The sequence below is a fragment of the Ascaphus truei genome, chromosome 2 (genome assembly GCF_040206685.1).
Source record: "Ascaphus truei isolate aAscTru1 chromosome 2, aAscTru1.hap1, whole genome shotgun sequence".
Lineage (NCBI taxonomy): Eukaryota > Metazoa > Chordata > Amphibia > Anura > Ascaphidae > Ascaphus > Ascaphus truei.
The window spans coordinates 160530717-160547762 of record NC_134484.1 but is presented as its reverse complement, the minus strand read 5'-3'; the positions used below and the strand labels follow the sequence as shown (position 1 = coordinate 160547762).

Genomic DNA, 17046 nt, shown 5'->3' with positions numbered 1-17046 from the left:
TTTTTTTTTGCTTGCCTTCCTCTGGATCAATATACTGTAAGTACCGGTATAGGATAAAGTATCTCGCCTAAATTTAACATACAGTAGATTGAACTTGATGGACGTATGTCTTTTTTCAACCTCATTTACTATGTAACGATGTAACAATAGCTATGTACTATATAACATCATATGACACAGACACAACAGTAAGGCAAATATATTTTTACTCTTGCAACCGAAATATTTATTTTTTCCTCTCGTTTCTTATTTGTTTTGTAAAGTCCATACATCCCGCCTCCACATATTCCAATCTTGGATGATATTGACTCAGAATATGGTCTTCATGGCTACCAGCTCCACATTGACATGCATAGTGGACCAAGGACCTATCTTTGTGGAACATTTCGTGGTTTATATTGCAGAAAAGGTAAGTGTAAACATCGTTCTCTGCAGGTCCTATGAAAAGAGGGGAAAAAGAAAAGATTTGAGCAGGTTTAGGCTAACACCACATCTTTAGGGAACACAAGATGTAAGGTGTAAGCAGCCCATAAACATCCCAAATTTACTCGGTTCTTAAAGATGTATGTAAGAATGCTGAAAAAATGTGTGCGTAGATGTCAACAGGAAAATGCAGCCAGTTAACAATTGCAAATAAATATTAAGAAATCATTTATTAGTGGATTGCAATGTTACCTAGTTTTGTTTTTGTAAATTGAAAGAAACAATAAATATACTGTATTTGCAAAACTCTTTGGACATGCAAATACATTTTAAAGCTCATTGCGTAAATACTTCAGTGGCATGTTTCATAGTCAAGTTTTAACAATATCCCTTTTTTTTCAATGGTTTTAGGATTAAGTTGTCTAATGTTTAGGTTTTTACACACAGGAATACATTTTCAACTTCAATTTAGGCCAGTCTGTATTGTGATGCTTCACTTGTGAGAGATTTGCTGTAAAAATCCAGGTTCAAGCTGAATCCATAGGATATTTACAAAGGTTTCGACTGACTTAAAATAGATGCCGCTGTACATATACGGTGTGCTGTAGGTACGATTCTATGTAATTTTATTTGTTCAGGCTCAGTAGGTAACGTAAGACAAGGGACCAGCTGATTATGGTTAACTTACTCTTGATGTTTTCAGAAATGTGGGACAATGCGGAAAATGGGTATAGTCAGGTTTTCATATCTTTTCAAAATGAATTAAGCTCAGTTAAAACTTTCAACCAAGAAACTGGCTGTTTTTACAAAGTGCTTCTCAGCCATGTTATTTATAGAAGCATTTTACCTGGCATGACAGTGTTGCAGAGTGCTGTGATATGATTAACCATGAGAGGGAGCTAGTGTCGGCTCACTGCAGTTTATTTTCTGATGTCCTCAGGTAAGAGCTATTCAAAGCTATTTCAAGCATGAAATTGTCACAGCAGTTTTTTTTTCTTCTTATTTTGCTAGCTCTTCCTTAGGGAGTGCTGGGTACAGTATATTTGTAAAAAAAAAAAACTGTTTGGTGTGCTATATTATAATGGAAATTAATTTGTGGTTTTTATAGTAATGTGTGCAGCGTTAGAATGGTGCTTAAAGTTGCAAGTCCCTTTCCATTTTTCGTCCTGATAATGTGCTTGTAAAATGTTCTTGTAGTTTTATAGTCTGTATACAAATGAATGTAAAAACATCCATTTTTGTAGAGACTATTAAATATATGGGTTTTGAACTAGAATTTCTGCTTTTCTTCGTGAATAATTTTTGAAGAGCATTAGGGACATTGCAAATCTTAATCATGGGATGCAAACTATTCTCACTTTCCGAAGACTTTAGAGCCAAATTTGAACTCCCTAACAGTCACTTTTTTTTGTATATCTCCAGAGACAACATTATATTAACCCGGTAATAAGGTAATAAATTAATCCGATGGATTTTACGAAGACAATGTTATGTATCTCGTGCTTTGTACTTCTGTATAAGGGAGAATGTTCTCACCGCATGATCAGTGATCATCTTATGGAAATGAATGGTCAATTTGTATTCGAAAATGCACTGTGTTGGCAGATCTTAGGGAACTGCAATTTAAAATAATACAGAGAGCCCATACAGATGCAGCGGCCATTATTTGACCATTTACCTGTGTAAATCCTGCACTATGCCGCATGGTGGTCCGGGATGGTCCTCTGAAGACATAATGGCCCATCGGATTAAATACCGGGGTATACTGGTATGTAATAGACGCGCAGTAAGAGAGAGGCTGAATCAGTCACTCTAACTGCGCGCCTCTCACAGGCGATTGCGGCGGTTTTATTTAATTTTAAACATTACAGTAATGTAGCAGTGGTCTCCGGAGTTGAACTGCATTGATTTCAGGTCCGTGCACCCACTTCTTCCCGAGATACAGGCCCTGTTATGTGGTGCCGGTATCCCCGCCATGTTAAAATCCTGTGGGTCACGTGACCGTGGGATCTAAACAAAGCAGAGGGATACCGGCACCCCATAATGGGGCCTGTATCTCGGGAAGTCGGGGGTCCCTGAGGCTGAAATCAACTTTGTTCAGCTCAGGAGTCCCCCTGCAAACGCACACTAGTATCAAACACCCCTCCTCCCCCCAAATAAAAAATCATTACTTAGTAGCTATCCACTAAGGTAATGAAGCTGCTTACATTTTATTTTTATTCATAGTGTGCGTGAGCACGGGGTCTCCTGAGCTGAACAAAGTTGATTTCAGCCTCGGGGACCCCCTCTTCCCAAGTTACAGGCCCCGGTATGGGGTGCCACTATCCCCGCTATGTTAAAATCCACGTGGGATCTAAACAAAGCAGATGGATACCGGCACCTCATACCGGGGCCTATATCTCGGGAAGTAGGGGGTCCCCGAGACTGAAATCAACTTTGCTTAGCTCAGGAGACCCCCTGCTCACAAACACTATAAATAAAAATACAATGTAAGCAGCTTCATTACCTTAGCGGCTAGCTACTCTACTCCCAATAAACATTACATTATGTACTACCCTCCCACTAATACACAACCCACCCACCCCCTGTGTCCCCACAGAAAAACATTTTTTATTTTTTCTGCACAGGATTGATACCAGAGGCCGGCGGGGGTCCTTGGGTGGTCCCCACAGGTGTCCGGGGATCCCCGCTGGCCTTCAGTATCAATCCAGTGCATTAAAAAAAATGCCTTCAAATAAATACACCCACCCCCAATACATACAGTACAGTAATGGGCAAAATTACTATTATCCAAGTATGGATGATAGTGCATTTGCCCATTTAAAATAAAGCATAAATCAGCAGCATAAAGTAAATTAAACTGGCACTTACCCCTGCCAGGATGAAGACTGTCCTCATCCTCATGACCATCCTTGTCCTCCATGGGCAACAACAACAGCAGCACAATAAAAAAAATTGACTGGCATGGTGGCACTTACATGCCCAGTGGGCATGAGCTGCCACTATGCCAGGCAACATGCATCCTGCCAATCTTCAAAACAAGCCACTTATAAAAAACACATTCAATTTTAATCTTAAAAATGCCACATAAAAATATTAACTGGCATGGTGGCACTCCCATGCCCTTATGATATGTGATGCCACGCAATGGTGCACCTGCAAAAATAAAAACCACATTGCAATTCCTGAAAAATAAAGGCCAAAACACCAATTGAATGGCAAGGTGGCACACCCATGCGTTGTGGGCATGAGATGCCACTATGCCATGCAATGGGGAACCTAAAAAATAACATTAAAAAAAACAAAATCCATCTTTTTCCTACTTTTTGATGTCTTCACCCAAGGAATCCGACTGCAACAGCAGCAGCAATTCAAGGTCTACGACGCAATGGTCTTCATCAGCCAGGGTCCACAGGTAAAATCTTTAAGTCTTTTCTTTCTTTTCATCTGTAATTTGTAATCCATTTGGGGTCTTATTTACAGTGGCGACCAACTTTATTCGAAGTTGGCTAGTTCCGCGAATTTCGGAATATCCCGGTGATGTGCGGTTTAGTAACGTTTTCTCCCGGAGTGTATTGCGTTATTTCGCGCCCGTGATTTAAGCATTTTATTCCCGCTGGCTGCAATACTGCAATTCCGTGTAAAAATGCATGGGGGCGTTTGCGAGCTGTTGTCTCTGAAGTCTAATACCTTCGCGGTTCAACCTACAGTACACAGTCTGTGCGTGCGCGCGCAGTAATAGTAAAATTGCATATTTAATTTTATTTTAAAGTACAGTACTGTACTGTACATGCTCGGACCCTGTTGGGGTGAAGTGAGGGGGTTCCTAACATCTGGGGGAAAATGAATTTTAATTCTATGGTGAGTACAATCTTGTTGCCGTATTATTTTGGTGGGGCTGGCTGGGTACTTCTTTAGGGGGCTGACCATTACTGTACATTAAAACTTTTCTTTTTGTTTTTTCTCAGTATACTGTGTAATAAACCCGAATAAATAAAACTATGCATTTATTCTAAATGTTCAGTATCGTGTCATTATTTGTCTTCCACAGTATACTGTACAGTGGTATACAGTGCCTAACATCTATGGGCAAAAAGAATTTTGTTCCTAGGTGCCCTAGAACAGAAGTTCCCACGCCAATTGCCCGTGAACTTGACCGCGGCCCTAAGTAGATCCCACGCCAATTGCGCGAATAAAATGTAAAATAACCCGTTCTGTGGGTCTGAGCGGGTTGAAATTTACCTGGTCCTCATGCGGGGGGACCCTTGCTATAGTGGCAAAATATCAGCCTTGCACAACCTCCGGTTCAGCTTTATCTGTTTTCTTCAAATGAGACTACACAGGCTTTTGTACAGCCTGTGATGTCACATTTGAGAGGGAATGGTTCCCACGCCTCTGATTGGCTGGGATAACCATTTGCCCCCTTTTTTTTTTTGATGTGACGTCATCAAAAGGGAGTGAAGCCAGCCAATCAGAAAGGCTCAGCTTCCTTTCCCTTTAAGATTACGTCACAGAACCCAAAATGCCTGCATCTCATGATTTACTAGAACCAATAGGATGACCCCCCAATCCTATTGGTTCTAGTAAACCATGTGATGCCAGGCATTTTGGATTCTGTGATGTCATCTTAAAGGGAAAGGAAGCTGAGCCTTTCTGATTGGCTTGCTTCACTCCCTTTTGATGACGTCACCTCAAAAAAAAAGACACGTAGTTATCCCAGCCAATCAGAGGCGTGGGAACCATTCCCTCTCAAATGTGAAGTCACAGGGCGTATTAAAGCCTGTGTAGTCTCATTTGACGCCGCAGAGCTGATGGAGCAACACCTCCCTATTGGATTAACAGAAGAAGAACAGATGAAGATAAAGAACCGTGAATGGATTACAAGTACAGATGAAGATAAAGAAGACCCCAAAATGGATTACAAATTACAGATGAAGTAAAGAAAATACTTAAACATTTTACCTGAGGACTGTGGCTGTTGAGGATCATTGCGTCGTGGACCTGGAGTTGCTGCTGGTGCTAGATTTGCAGAGTCGGATTTGGTGGGTGAAGACATCAAAAAGTAAGAAAAAGATGGGTTTTGTTTTTTTAATGTTATATTTTTTTTTAAGGTTCCCCATTGCATGGCATAGTGGCATCTCATGCCCACAGGGCATGGGTGTGCCACCTTGCCATTCAATTGGTGTTTTGGCCTTTATTTTTGAAGAATTGCAATGTGGTTTTTGTTTTATGCAGGTTTTTATTTTTTGCAGGTGCAGCGGCATAGTGGCATCACATGCTCTCAGGGTATGGGAGTGCTACCATGCCAGTCAATTTTTTTGTATGGCATTTTTAAGATTATTAAAATTGAATGTGTTTTTTTATTAGTGGCTTGTTTTGAAGATTGGCAGGATGCATGTTGCTTGGCATAGTGGCAGCTCATGCCCACTGGGCATGGGAGTGCCACCATGCCACTCAATTTTTTTTATTGTCCTGTTGCACAAGGACAGCCTTCAACCTGGCAGGGGTAAGTGCCAGTTTAGTTTACTTTATGCTGCTGATTTATGTTTTATTTTAAATGGGAAAATGCACTATTATCCATAACTGGATAATAGTCATTTTTCCCATTAATGTACTGTATATATTGGGGGTGGGTGTATTTATTTGAATGTATTGCATTTTTTATGCACTGGATTGATACCGCCGGCCAGTGGGGACCATCCGAGGACCCCCACCGGCCTCTGGTATCAATCCTGTGCAGAAAGAATAAAAAATGTTTTTATGTGGGACACAGGGGGTGGGTTGTGTATTAGTGGGTGTGTAGTACATATTGTAATGTTTATTGGGAGTAGAGAGGGTGAGTGAAGGGCCAAGTACCCCCTTCACTCACCCCCTCTGCCCCCAATAAACCTGCTACAGTATTGTGCCTTAACCCCTCTCCATGCAAACTTTCTAAAAATAAAATGGAAGCGCTAGATAAATGTTTCAAATGCCATAGACCACTGGTCATTGTTTCCCAACTGGGGTTCCGTGGCACCCTGGGGTTCCATGAGAGGATCAAAAGAGTGCCACGGGCAGTAGCTAGGGAGCTGAGCAGTTTCCTCCATCCTGATTGGCTGCATTACCCATCAGCAGCCAATCAGGAAGGGGTGAACAGAAAATAAACACTTAGGCGCTCTCTAAAACTGTGATAGTGACAATAACGTGACCTCAAAGAAATGTGCTCAGCATATATTATGTGATACAATAATGGAAAATAATGATATGCAGGCTCAATCGGATAAGATCCTCCTGTGATCCTTGCAGACTTTGTAATGGTGTGGTTCGGGGAGCGCAGAGTCATATGTGAAATATGAAAAGAAAAGCATACATAGTGGAACAATGTCTGAAGAACTCGAAGAGCTATTGGTGTAATATCAAGTGGACAATACCACTACTCACATGGTCATGTGAGGGCGAAGTGCATATAGAGGTATCTTTAAGGATGCCTCCATCTCCCTCTAGTCAGGTGGTGGGTGGAAGGTATATGTGGTGTCAGGAGGCCTGTGGGGTGTGGCCAAGCAGAGGAGGAAATGAAGAAAAAAAAAAGGTGCACTTCCTTGACTTCCGCAATCATATTGCCTTGGGTACACGCCAAAGTCACAAACAGTATACAGGCATACCCCGCATTAACATACGCAATGGGACCGGAGCATGTATGTAAAGCGAAAATGTACTTAAAGTGAAACTCCCTTTTCCCCACTTATCGATGCATGTACTGTACTGCAATCGTCCTATACGTGCATAACTGATGTAAATAACACATTTGTAACAGTAGTCTATAGTCTCCCCGCTTGCGCACAGCTTCGGTACAGGTAGGGAGCCGGTATTGCTGTTCAGGATGTGCTGACCGGCGCATGCGTGAGCTGCCGTTTGCCTATTGGGCGACATGTCCTTACTCGCGAGTGTACTTAAAGTGAGTGTCCTTAAACCGGGGTATGCCTGTAGTTAACAACTCTCCTACAAGAGGAGAAAAGAGCCGCACTCCAGAGGTGTGTTACAAAAATAGAAAAAGGTTTATTCAAACCGAATCGACGTTTCTATCCATACTGTAACTTGGATCTTTATAACAGGCCTCTTAAGCAGAGGAGGAAGCATTGGTGTGTGTGTGTGTGTGTGTATTTACTGTATTTGTTCTGTCCTGGTGGTGTGTGTATATCCTATTCTGTCCTTGTGGTGTGTGTGTGTGTATTTGTAGTGTGTGTATTTGTTCTGTCCTGTGTGTGTGTGTGTGTGTATTTACTGTATTTGTTCTGTCCTGGTGGTGTGTGTATATCCTATTCTGTCCTTGTGGTGTGTGTGTGTGTGTGTGTGTGTATTTGTAGTGTGTGTATTTGTTCTGTCCTGTGTGTGTGTGTGTGTGTGTGTGTGTGTGTGTGTTTACTGTATTTGTTCTGTCCTGGTGGTGTGTGTATATCCTATTCTGTCCTTGTGGTGTGTGTGTGTATTTGTAGTGTGTGTATTTGTTCTGTCGTGTGTGTGTGTGTGTGTGTGTGTGTGTGACTCTCTTCCCCCTCAGACTCTCTGTCTCTATCCTTTGTTTTCTCTAACCCTATCCTGCTGTAGGGATGACTCAGCAACTGAGCATTGTGATTATGGGGGCCCCAAGAAAAAAAAAAGGTTGAAACCCACAGCCATACTGTAGATGGATCTAGCTCTAGCACATTGTTTTTGGCGTAAAGTCTTGCATTAGTTTGATAATGTTCAAAATTAAGGCCCTATGGAAGTTGGGGCATATAAATTGGTAACTTTGGTAATTGAGAGTTGGTCATTCCCCATATCCCATTGGCAATTTACGTTATTATCATCCTGGCAAGAAAGAGTATCCTGCTTTAATTACTTTAAATGGTTGCTTCCTGCCCCACAGTCAATTAATTAGGTACCTGAAGGATTGGGGCTTGTATGAGGAGCAGAATCTGAATTCACTTTGTGGAAGGATGTCTGTGTTTATACAAATGTTAAAGCAGCAAAACATGAAATCTTATGTTTTAAAACAAATTAAAATCGGTTCTGTAGTATTATGCCATTTTTAATGCATTTTAAAGCACCCTTTGATTTCTATAGCAGGGTTTAGCCCACCTCCCAAACAGTGCATGATCTTTGCAACACTTTCCTGTTAGTGATAATTTGTTGCCAATGTTCCCAACAGTTTGAGATGCAAACTGTAACAATAGATAATGTTACCTTAGTAATCTAAGGATAGATTGTAGCTGCTGAGTTACACTGACTCAAGCAGCCATTATGTTAGTCACACAATCAAGATTTTTAACCAGAGCACCAACTGATTGCAACTTAGGTAAGAATGTAATATTATACATTGTGATATGCTTTACATATACAAATAAGAAGAAAATAAGAGAGAGATAATGTTCATATGAATGTTGAGAGCCTAAAAAAGAAAGTGAGAACAGGAAAGGCTTGTATGGTTTCTAATTTGATTTATTGAGCATTCATTGATGAGAATAAGGGGAGGAAAGGGATATGTTGATTTGATATTGACAGAGAATATGCTGGTATAAGGAGGCTATACTACTGATGATTTATGTCCTTCCTCCTTTCTTTGTATCGTCTTTGGTGTGTAATTCTGAAATGTAAAAAAAAATAATGATGTTCTTCAATGACTTATCTCTTAATAAAACAAAAGAAAACCAAGCTCTCCTTGCATGGCCTTAAAATCAGTTTGTATTGTATATTCTGTAAAATTTTATGTGCTTATTTATGGCTATGAAATCATAAAACCGAAGAAATGTGTATATACTGTATGCTGCCAAGTGGCAATGCACTTTTAAAACTTGTGCGAATAAAGGAATTGCACAGTTTTATTATCAAGTCTCTGAAGTGGGTGAATCTGCTTTGGATGTCGGTGTCCGTTCCTTCCAACCTTAGAAAAGTCATTTTATCTCCCAGTGTTTCAAGCAATGCAAATGAATGAGAAATATATGTGTAATGCTTAAACAGCAATGCAGCTTATGTGCTGTTACTTCTCTATGGCCATCTCTGAAAATAATTCTGTTGCAGTCTCCACCATCAGCAAAGGTGTTAAAAGAGCATATGCATACAATAACTCTATCAATGATATTCAGGACCGTGGCCCATCTTCCTCTTCACATGAATCGTATCCTGGTATTAATGGAGAGAATAGCTCTATAACACATTTAAAATAATTAAACATTTCATTCGATAGTGAAATAGTAATTTCACCTCTGATTAGCAGAGGTAATTATTTCCTGGTACTGTATGTACATTGTTTACAGTTACAGCATGTCTATGTAACTAAGTAGTGACAAAGAACCCTTGGTATTATTTGATTTTTTTTCTAGGTTTGCTCTGGTGCAGATGTTTTCTGAACGCATACATGCAGTAAAGGAAAAATGCATGAATGTAGCTTGGTATACTGTTAACTAGTTTTTCTGTAAATAAATAAAACCTGTTAACATCCTTCTCCTTTATTTTCTAAAGAACTTTGTGGTTGGATTTAAATTTAATAACCTTACTCCAACTGCATGGTTAATTTGACAGTTTGCAGGTTTCTCTAGCTGGAATTCTCCTCTCTGCACACAAAGGATATCTTGCAACATAGAATTAGGGAAAGACTTAAGTTATCAAGAGTCTAAAAGTATTCCCATAGTCTCATGTCAGCTTCCCGTTTTCTGTCCCATTTTTCAGAATATCTGGTTATTTACTTAACTGCAAACCTGAGGCCAGATCAGACATCGCCACATTTACAGTATCAAAGAAAATGGGTCGTCTCATTGAAAACATTTGTAGTTTTTCTTCAAATAAATCTAATGCGCATGTTTTGCAGTCGGTATACTTTATTAAATAACCCCCTGTATATTAAATGGTATTTTTTGTACCTAAAAGCCTTATTTTGCAGTCTCCACGGAAATTCACATTTTCAGCAATTTCATATTGTTCATTATTTGCCTTTGTTTTTGTGGCTCACTGCCAAAAAGCTGAATATCAGCCAGTAGATTCTAACTATCCTTTCTAAATTGCTTGTCTCTGCTTTTTAGTTATCCTGGAGACCTGCCCTGCAGATCCTGCAGTTCTCAACCTTGAAATTTGCCTGTTTGGTCATTTAGCAATTTATATGCAGCAACACTTTTTTTTTTTTATCTTGAATAAAATGACCCTAACCAACTAATCATTCTTCATGAAAATAAGTAAATACACCAGTGCCTCATTCATAACTTAAACCTGAGCCGCCACGAACTTCTCTGCCTGTAGCTTTTAACTTGTAAAATGTCAATTAAAAGTTAAATTCAGGAGCATTGTTGGGGTCTGTCGCTAAGATGTGACAGCGATAGTCTTGCAGGAGTTACTGACAGTCATCCATGGATGTATGAATGCAACACTGAGTGTGCACTGTCTAGTTCAGTGGTTTTCAAACTTTTTTGGTTAGGGAGCCCCAGAATTCAATTTTGAAATTCTGGGGAACCCCAACCCTCACCCCCCAGTCTCTCGCCCCCCGTCTCTCTCCCCCCTATGCTCCCTCTCCCCCTTGCGCGCATGCACACTCTCCCACTTACACAAGCACACACCCATTTACACCCACACTCTCATTCCCACTTACACTCCCACACTCTCCCACTTACACCCCACCACACACACACACTCCTCCCACTCGCACACTCTCTCCCACTTATACACACTTTCCCACTTACACACACACACACACACACACTTACACTCCCACACACTTACACTCCCACACTCTCCCACTTACACTCACACACACACACTCTCTCTCACTTACACACACACACTCCCACTTACACACACACCTCCTGCTCCCCCCTCCTCCCCCCTGGCGGCCACGGAACCCCTGAGGGGTGCTCCGCGGCACCTTGGTTGAAAACCACTGGTCTAGTTGGTAGGCAGAGTAAAGGAGGCTGCTTAAAGAGGCAACCTGGCGAATTGGCTGTAACTTTAGAACGAGATGTGGTCAAATACAGACTGCTGCATCTGTATGTGTTTTACAAGGAAATGTCATGTTTAGTAGAGAACATAAAATGTCTAAAAGAAAAATCAGAAACTGACAGTAATCAGTGAGAATGTGATTCTAAATAAATTCAAATGAATGTTATAGCATTAATGAAGTAAGAAAAAGAAAAAAGCTGTGCGCTCCAAATCAGGAGTTATCAACTCCAGTCCTCAAGTCCCCCCCCAACTGGTCACGTTTTCACGATATCCCAGCTTCAGCACAGGTGAGACTGAGTCTGACTGAGCTTCTGATTGAGCTACCTGTGCTGAGCAGGGACTGATTCGCACAGGTGACAAAGGCGGGGGGGGGGGAGGGGTTGAGGGCTGGAGTTGAGCACCACTGCTCTAATTAACCTTTTCAGTATTTATTAAAAATAATTTTCCTTACAATAAATATCCTATTTTTTTAATCATTGCTTAGTTGGATTTCTACTACAGTACTGTACATTGTCACTTTTGGCACATGTACACAACTACTACCCTATTTCCTCGATTCTAAGACGCCATCGATTCTAAGACGCACCCTTGATTTAATAAAAAAATTGTGGGAAAAAAACCCCAATATATTAAATGTGCAGATTTTTTTATTTTTTTAAGCAAACATTAGCATACATTTATCTGCACTAGAGAGAGGCAGACACAGAATGGGGAGAGAGAGAGACAGTATCGGATGAGCAGAGAGAGAATGGAGGGAAGGGGGGGAGAGAAAGGAGGGAAGGGGGGAGAGAAAGGAGGGAAGGGGGGGAGAGAAAGGAGGGAAGGGGGGGAAAGGAGGGAAGGGGGGGGGAAAGGAGGGAAGGAGGTGGGAAAGGGGGGGAGAAAGGAGGGAATGGAGGGATGGGGGTAGAAGGGGATGGGGGAGAAGGGGATGGGGGAGAAGGGGATGGGGAAGAATGGAGACAGTGGAGGGGAGGGAGACAGTGGAGGGGAGGAGGGGAGGGAGACAGTGGAGGGGAGGGGGGAGGGAGACAGTGGAGGGGAGGGGGGAGGGAGACAGTGGAGGGGAGGGGGGGAGGGAGACAGTGGAGGGGAGGGGGGGAGGGAGACAGTGGAGGGGAGGGGGGGAGGGAGACAGTGGAGGGGAGGGGGGGAGGGAGACAGTGGAGGGGAGGGGGGGAGGGAGACAGTGGAGGGGAGGGTGGGAGGGAGACAGTGGTGGGGAGGGGGACACACAGAGACACATACACAAACACAGAGTGACAGAGACAAACACACACACACAAACACACACAGAGTAACAGACACACAGAGAGAGACACATACACACACACACACAGAGTGACAGAGAATCACACAGAGAGACACATACACACACACACACACACACAGAGTGACAGAGAATCACACAGAGAGACACATACACACACAGAGTGACAGAGGATCACACAGAGAGAGAGACACATACACACACACACAGAGTGACAGAGACACACACAGACACAAACACACACAGAGTGACAGAGAATCACACAGAGAGAGACACATACACACACAGAGTGACAGAGAATCACACAGAGAGAGACACATACACACACACAGAGTGACAGAGAATCACACAGAGAGAGACACATACACACACAGAGTGACAGAGAATCACACAGAGAGAGACACATACACACACAGAGTGACAGAGAATCACACAGAGAGAGACACATACACACACAGTGACAGAGACAAGGGAGGGGTCGGAGGGCTCGTGGGGCTGGCAGCCGAAGCTGTGAGTAGCAGAGGGGGGGGGGGGGGAGCGGAGGGTTCATGGGGCAGGAAGCTGTGAGTAGTGGAGGGTTCATGGGGCAGGAAGCTGTGAGTAGCAGAGGGGGGGCGGAGGGTTCATGGGGCTGGAAGCTGTGAGTAGCAGAGGGCTGGAAGCTGTGAGTAGCAGAGGGCTGGAAGCTGTGAGTAGCAGAGGGCTGGAAGCTGTGAGTAGCAGAGGGCTGGAAGCTGTGAGTAGCAGAGGGCTGGATGCTGTGAGTAGCAGAGGGCTGGATGCTGTGAGTAGCAGAGGGCTGGATGCTGTGAGTAGCAGAGGGCTGGATGCTGTGAGTAGCAGAGGGCTGGATGCTGTGAGTAGCAGAGGGCTGGATGCTGTGAGTAGCAGAGGGCTGGATGCTGTGAGTAGCAGAGGGCTGGAAGCTGTGAGTAGCAGAGGGCTGGATGCTGTGAGTAGCAGAGGGCTGGATGCTGTGAGTAGCAGAGGGCTGGAAGCTGTGAGTAGCAGAGGGCTGGAAGCTGTGAGTAGCAGAGGGCTGGAAGCTGTGAGTAGCAGAGGGCTGGATGCTGTGAGTAGCAGAGGGCTGGATGCTGTGAGTAGCAGAGGGCTGGAAGCTGTGAGTAGCAGAGGGCTGGAAGCTGTGAGTAGCAGAGGGCTGGATGCTGTGAGTAGCAGAGGGCTGGAAGCTGTGAGTAGCAGAGGGCTGGAAGCTGTGAGTAGCAGAGGGCTGGATGCTGTGAGTAGCAGAGGGCTGGATGCTGTGAGTAGCAGAGGGCTGGATGCTGTGAGTAGCAGAGGGCTGGAAGCTGTGAGTAGCAGAGGGCTGGATGCTGTGAGTAGCAGAGGGCTGGATGCTGTGAGTAGCAGGGGGCTGGAAGCTGTGAGTAGCAGAGGGCTGGAAGCTGTGAGTAGCAGAGGGCTGGATGCTGTGAGTAGCAGAGGGCTGGATGCTGTGAGTAGCAGAGGGCTGGAAGCTGTGAGTAGCAGAGGGCTGGATGCTGTGAGTAGCAGAGGGCTGGATGCTGTGAGTAGCAGGGGGCTGGAAGCTGTGAGTAGCAGAGGGCTGGAAGCTGTGAGTAGCAGAGGGCTGGAAGCTGTGAGTAGCAGAGGGCTCGTGGGGCTGGAAGCTGGAGTAGCAGTCAGGGACGGTCAGCTGGTGGTGCCGCTACAGCCGCACTGCTGTGGGTCGCAGAGGGGGGGCCAGCACTTCAAGCAACCAACTGAGACAAGGGGGAGAGCGGGCGGGGGGCCGTGGTTCAAGCAGACGGCTACCGCGCTTTTTGTTAAAACGCTGAAAGCTGCACGCCCTCCGTCTGCAGCGCCCCCAAGCAGGGTTTTTTTTTTTTTTTTTTTTAGTACATCGATTCTAAAACGCACCCCTATTTCAGAGATGTGAAATTGGGAAAAAAAGTGCGTCTTAGAATCGAGGAAATACGGTAATTCAATATTACATTCAAACAAAATTCTAAGAGACAAAGTTAGTGGCTCCTGTCACCACCTCTTCACTCCCTCTGTAGTGTGGCAACAGATGTTTGATTTTGGATTGCCTAGTAGTAGGTTATTTCCAATACATTATGTGCTCAGATGTGATTTACTCAACAATTTGCGTGACATCCTATTTAACTGCATCAGACAACTCAGGTGTGAAGAAATGTGATCAGATTAGAAATGTCTGACCTTATATTTTTCACTAGTTTACAACATTGGGGAAAATAATATAACCGTTTCATTGTTGTCACTGTTGTGATATTAAGTGTCCCATATGTGTAAGTCACTCAGCCATAATTCTTTGTCCACATGTGGAAATTACTAGGGTAGCTATTATGGAATATACTAGATTATTTATTGGTTGCAAAAAAATGAATCTAGTGCTAGAGGTAAAATGACAAACTGCATAATGATTCTCTGCAACATATAAATGGCTCTTAATTCAATCATGTTTCCTTGAAACAGTTTGCATGTGTTCAAAGCGGAAATATTTCTGCTACTGGCTTTACAAAATCTTGTATATTTGTAATCCTATTTTTTTTCCAAAACAGGATCTTTTTTTATGCTTGATTGAAAAACAAATCATAGTAATTTTTAGTTTACATTTATTTAGATTTCACTGTGGTTATTGGAAATGTTCCTCTTGGATGGGTTTATCCTTACATAATTATATGTTGCGTTGCAATGTGACTGTTAAATAACAAATTTTGATTAGGTCCGTGTGTTTTTGTGGAACTAACACTATACAATTTAACAAATGATTTTAAAAAAATTTTTTTAAGTGTGTGTGTGTTGTATATAATAAATGTGTATCGAGAGTGATACACCAAAGAATCCCCTTTGGATAGGCGCACTGCAGACCTGAAAATAAAGACGGTCAGGGGTAGGATTGGTGTGTATAAATAAAAAACTTTATTAAATATTTGTGTATAAATAAAAACTTTATTGAATATTAGTGTAATAGTGTACACAAAACAGTATATAGTGCTGTACTATACACTGACTAATAATAGACTGCTGTTGGTCTATGTCAACCTCCGTCAAGCGTCTCACTGTGCTCCCATTAGTTCTGTCTCCCTTGAGGTGTGAAAATCTTGGCAGATGCTCTAAATGTCAATAATCTAGATGGGTTATTGTAACCCTATGACATATTGGTAGGTATAGGCTCTACCGAGACTAACAGAGAAGTTCACGCAGCACATCAACGTAATGTGCACACTGCGCATGCGTCATGTAAGTTAAAACAGTAGAGTCTGTTTATATGCGAGTTGCGCATGCGCCGGGGCAGTGCGTGAAGTAAATGTTTGGACGGCCCGTATAAGGTTGGTAACGGGTAAAGGGAGTACTGGGTATCGAGGAAATGTTCAATAGTGATTACACATAGTGACACACAGAACGTAGTGCCTATGGATCACTATAGATCGTAGTTTGATATGAACCCAGTATATATGCGTATTCTTTGTACATTGGTGCGTTCATGTGTCAAAGTTTGTGCTGTATCTGGTATAGTGTGCGTCTCAAACGGGCGTAGGTACGAGGATGCTGTGTACCTTTAGTAGCAGGAGTAGTGAAAAATAGTAAACGCAGGTCTGGGCTGCTTGGTAATATTTTCAACGGGGTTTTTTGGTGCCCATGTGACCGCAGAGCTGCTCACTCGTAAACTGCTGCAATTGAGAAAATGGTATAGCACACGAGACCTAGGTAGTCAGAGCAGCTGTGTCTATACAGGGCTGCATGGAAAAAACATGCACGGTAGTATTTAAAGCAGGCAGGCTATTATGATAGTGAATAGCAAGTGCTGCCCTGTAGCAGCACTAACACCTCTTTAAATGGGTGTATCAAATGAAAGTAAGACACAGGTCAGCGCACTAGAGGAGCTAGTAGAGATAGCTGGCGTGGTAAGGTATGAATCATACAGCTAAACACACGTGTGTGTGTTGTAGATATATTTTTGCGTGTACTGACTGATCTGTGTGGTTGATTTCAAGTGCTGGTTGTTTAAGTGTGTGCAGTTAGAACCAGAAGCAGTTTGAACAAGGAAGTGGTTAAAAAAGGTATAGTTTATTGAAGTACAGTTTACTGTTAGTACTTCTAAACTTCATAGTTGCTAGAATGAGCAGGATTGAAAATGCCACTCAATGCACATCTTGCCACATGTATGTGCACTTGGAGCAGCTGTTCCAAGGAGCATACCGCTGTGAGAGGTGTGAGCGGGTGGTCTCTTTAGAATCAGAGATTGCTGATCTGAAGAGGCAACTTGCAATAATGAGGGACATTGGCAATCTTGAAAGGGAATTAGAGCTCACTGAGCAGGCCCTTGCTTCGACTAGTGATTCCGATGGTGGCGCTGCTAGTGAGGAGCAGGTAGGTAGCTTGGTTTCTGCTAGTGAGGAGCAGATAGGTAGCTGGGTGACAGTTAG

At 42.9% G+C, this 17046-nt stretch overlaps 1 protein-coding gene across 6 annotated transcripts in view; it reads left to right on the top strand.

Moving 5' to 3' along the window:
* The window catches only part of FBXO15 (F-box protein 15), a 111966-nt gene that overhangs the window by 46257 nt on the left and 48663 nt on the right, over positions 1 to 17046 (top strand). For all 6 annotated transcript variants that reach the window (XM_075585464.1, XM_075585462.1, XM_075585463.1 and 3 more), the window contains exon 9: positions 264 to 409. In XM_075585464.1, the coding sequence (XP_075441579.1) occupies positions 264 to 409 (146 nt within the window). The remainder of the gene's footprint in view (positions 1 to 263; positions 410 to 17046) is intronic.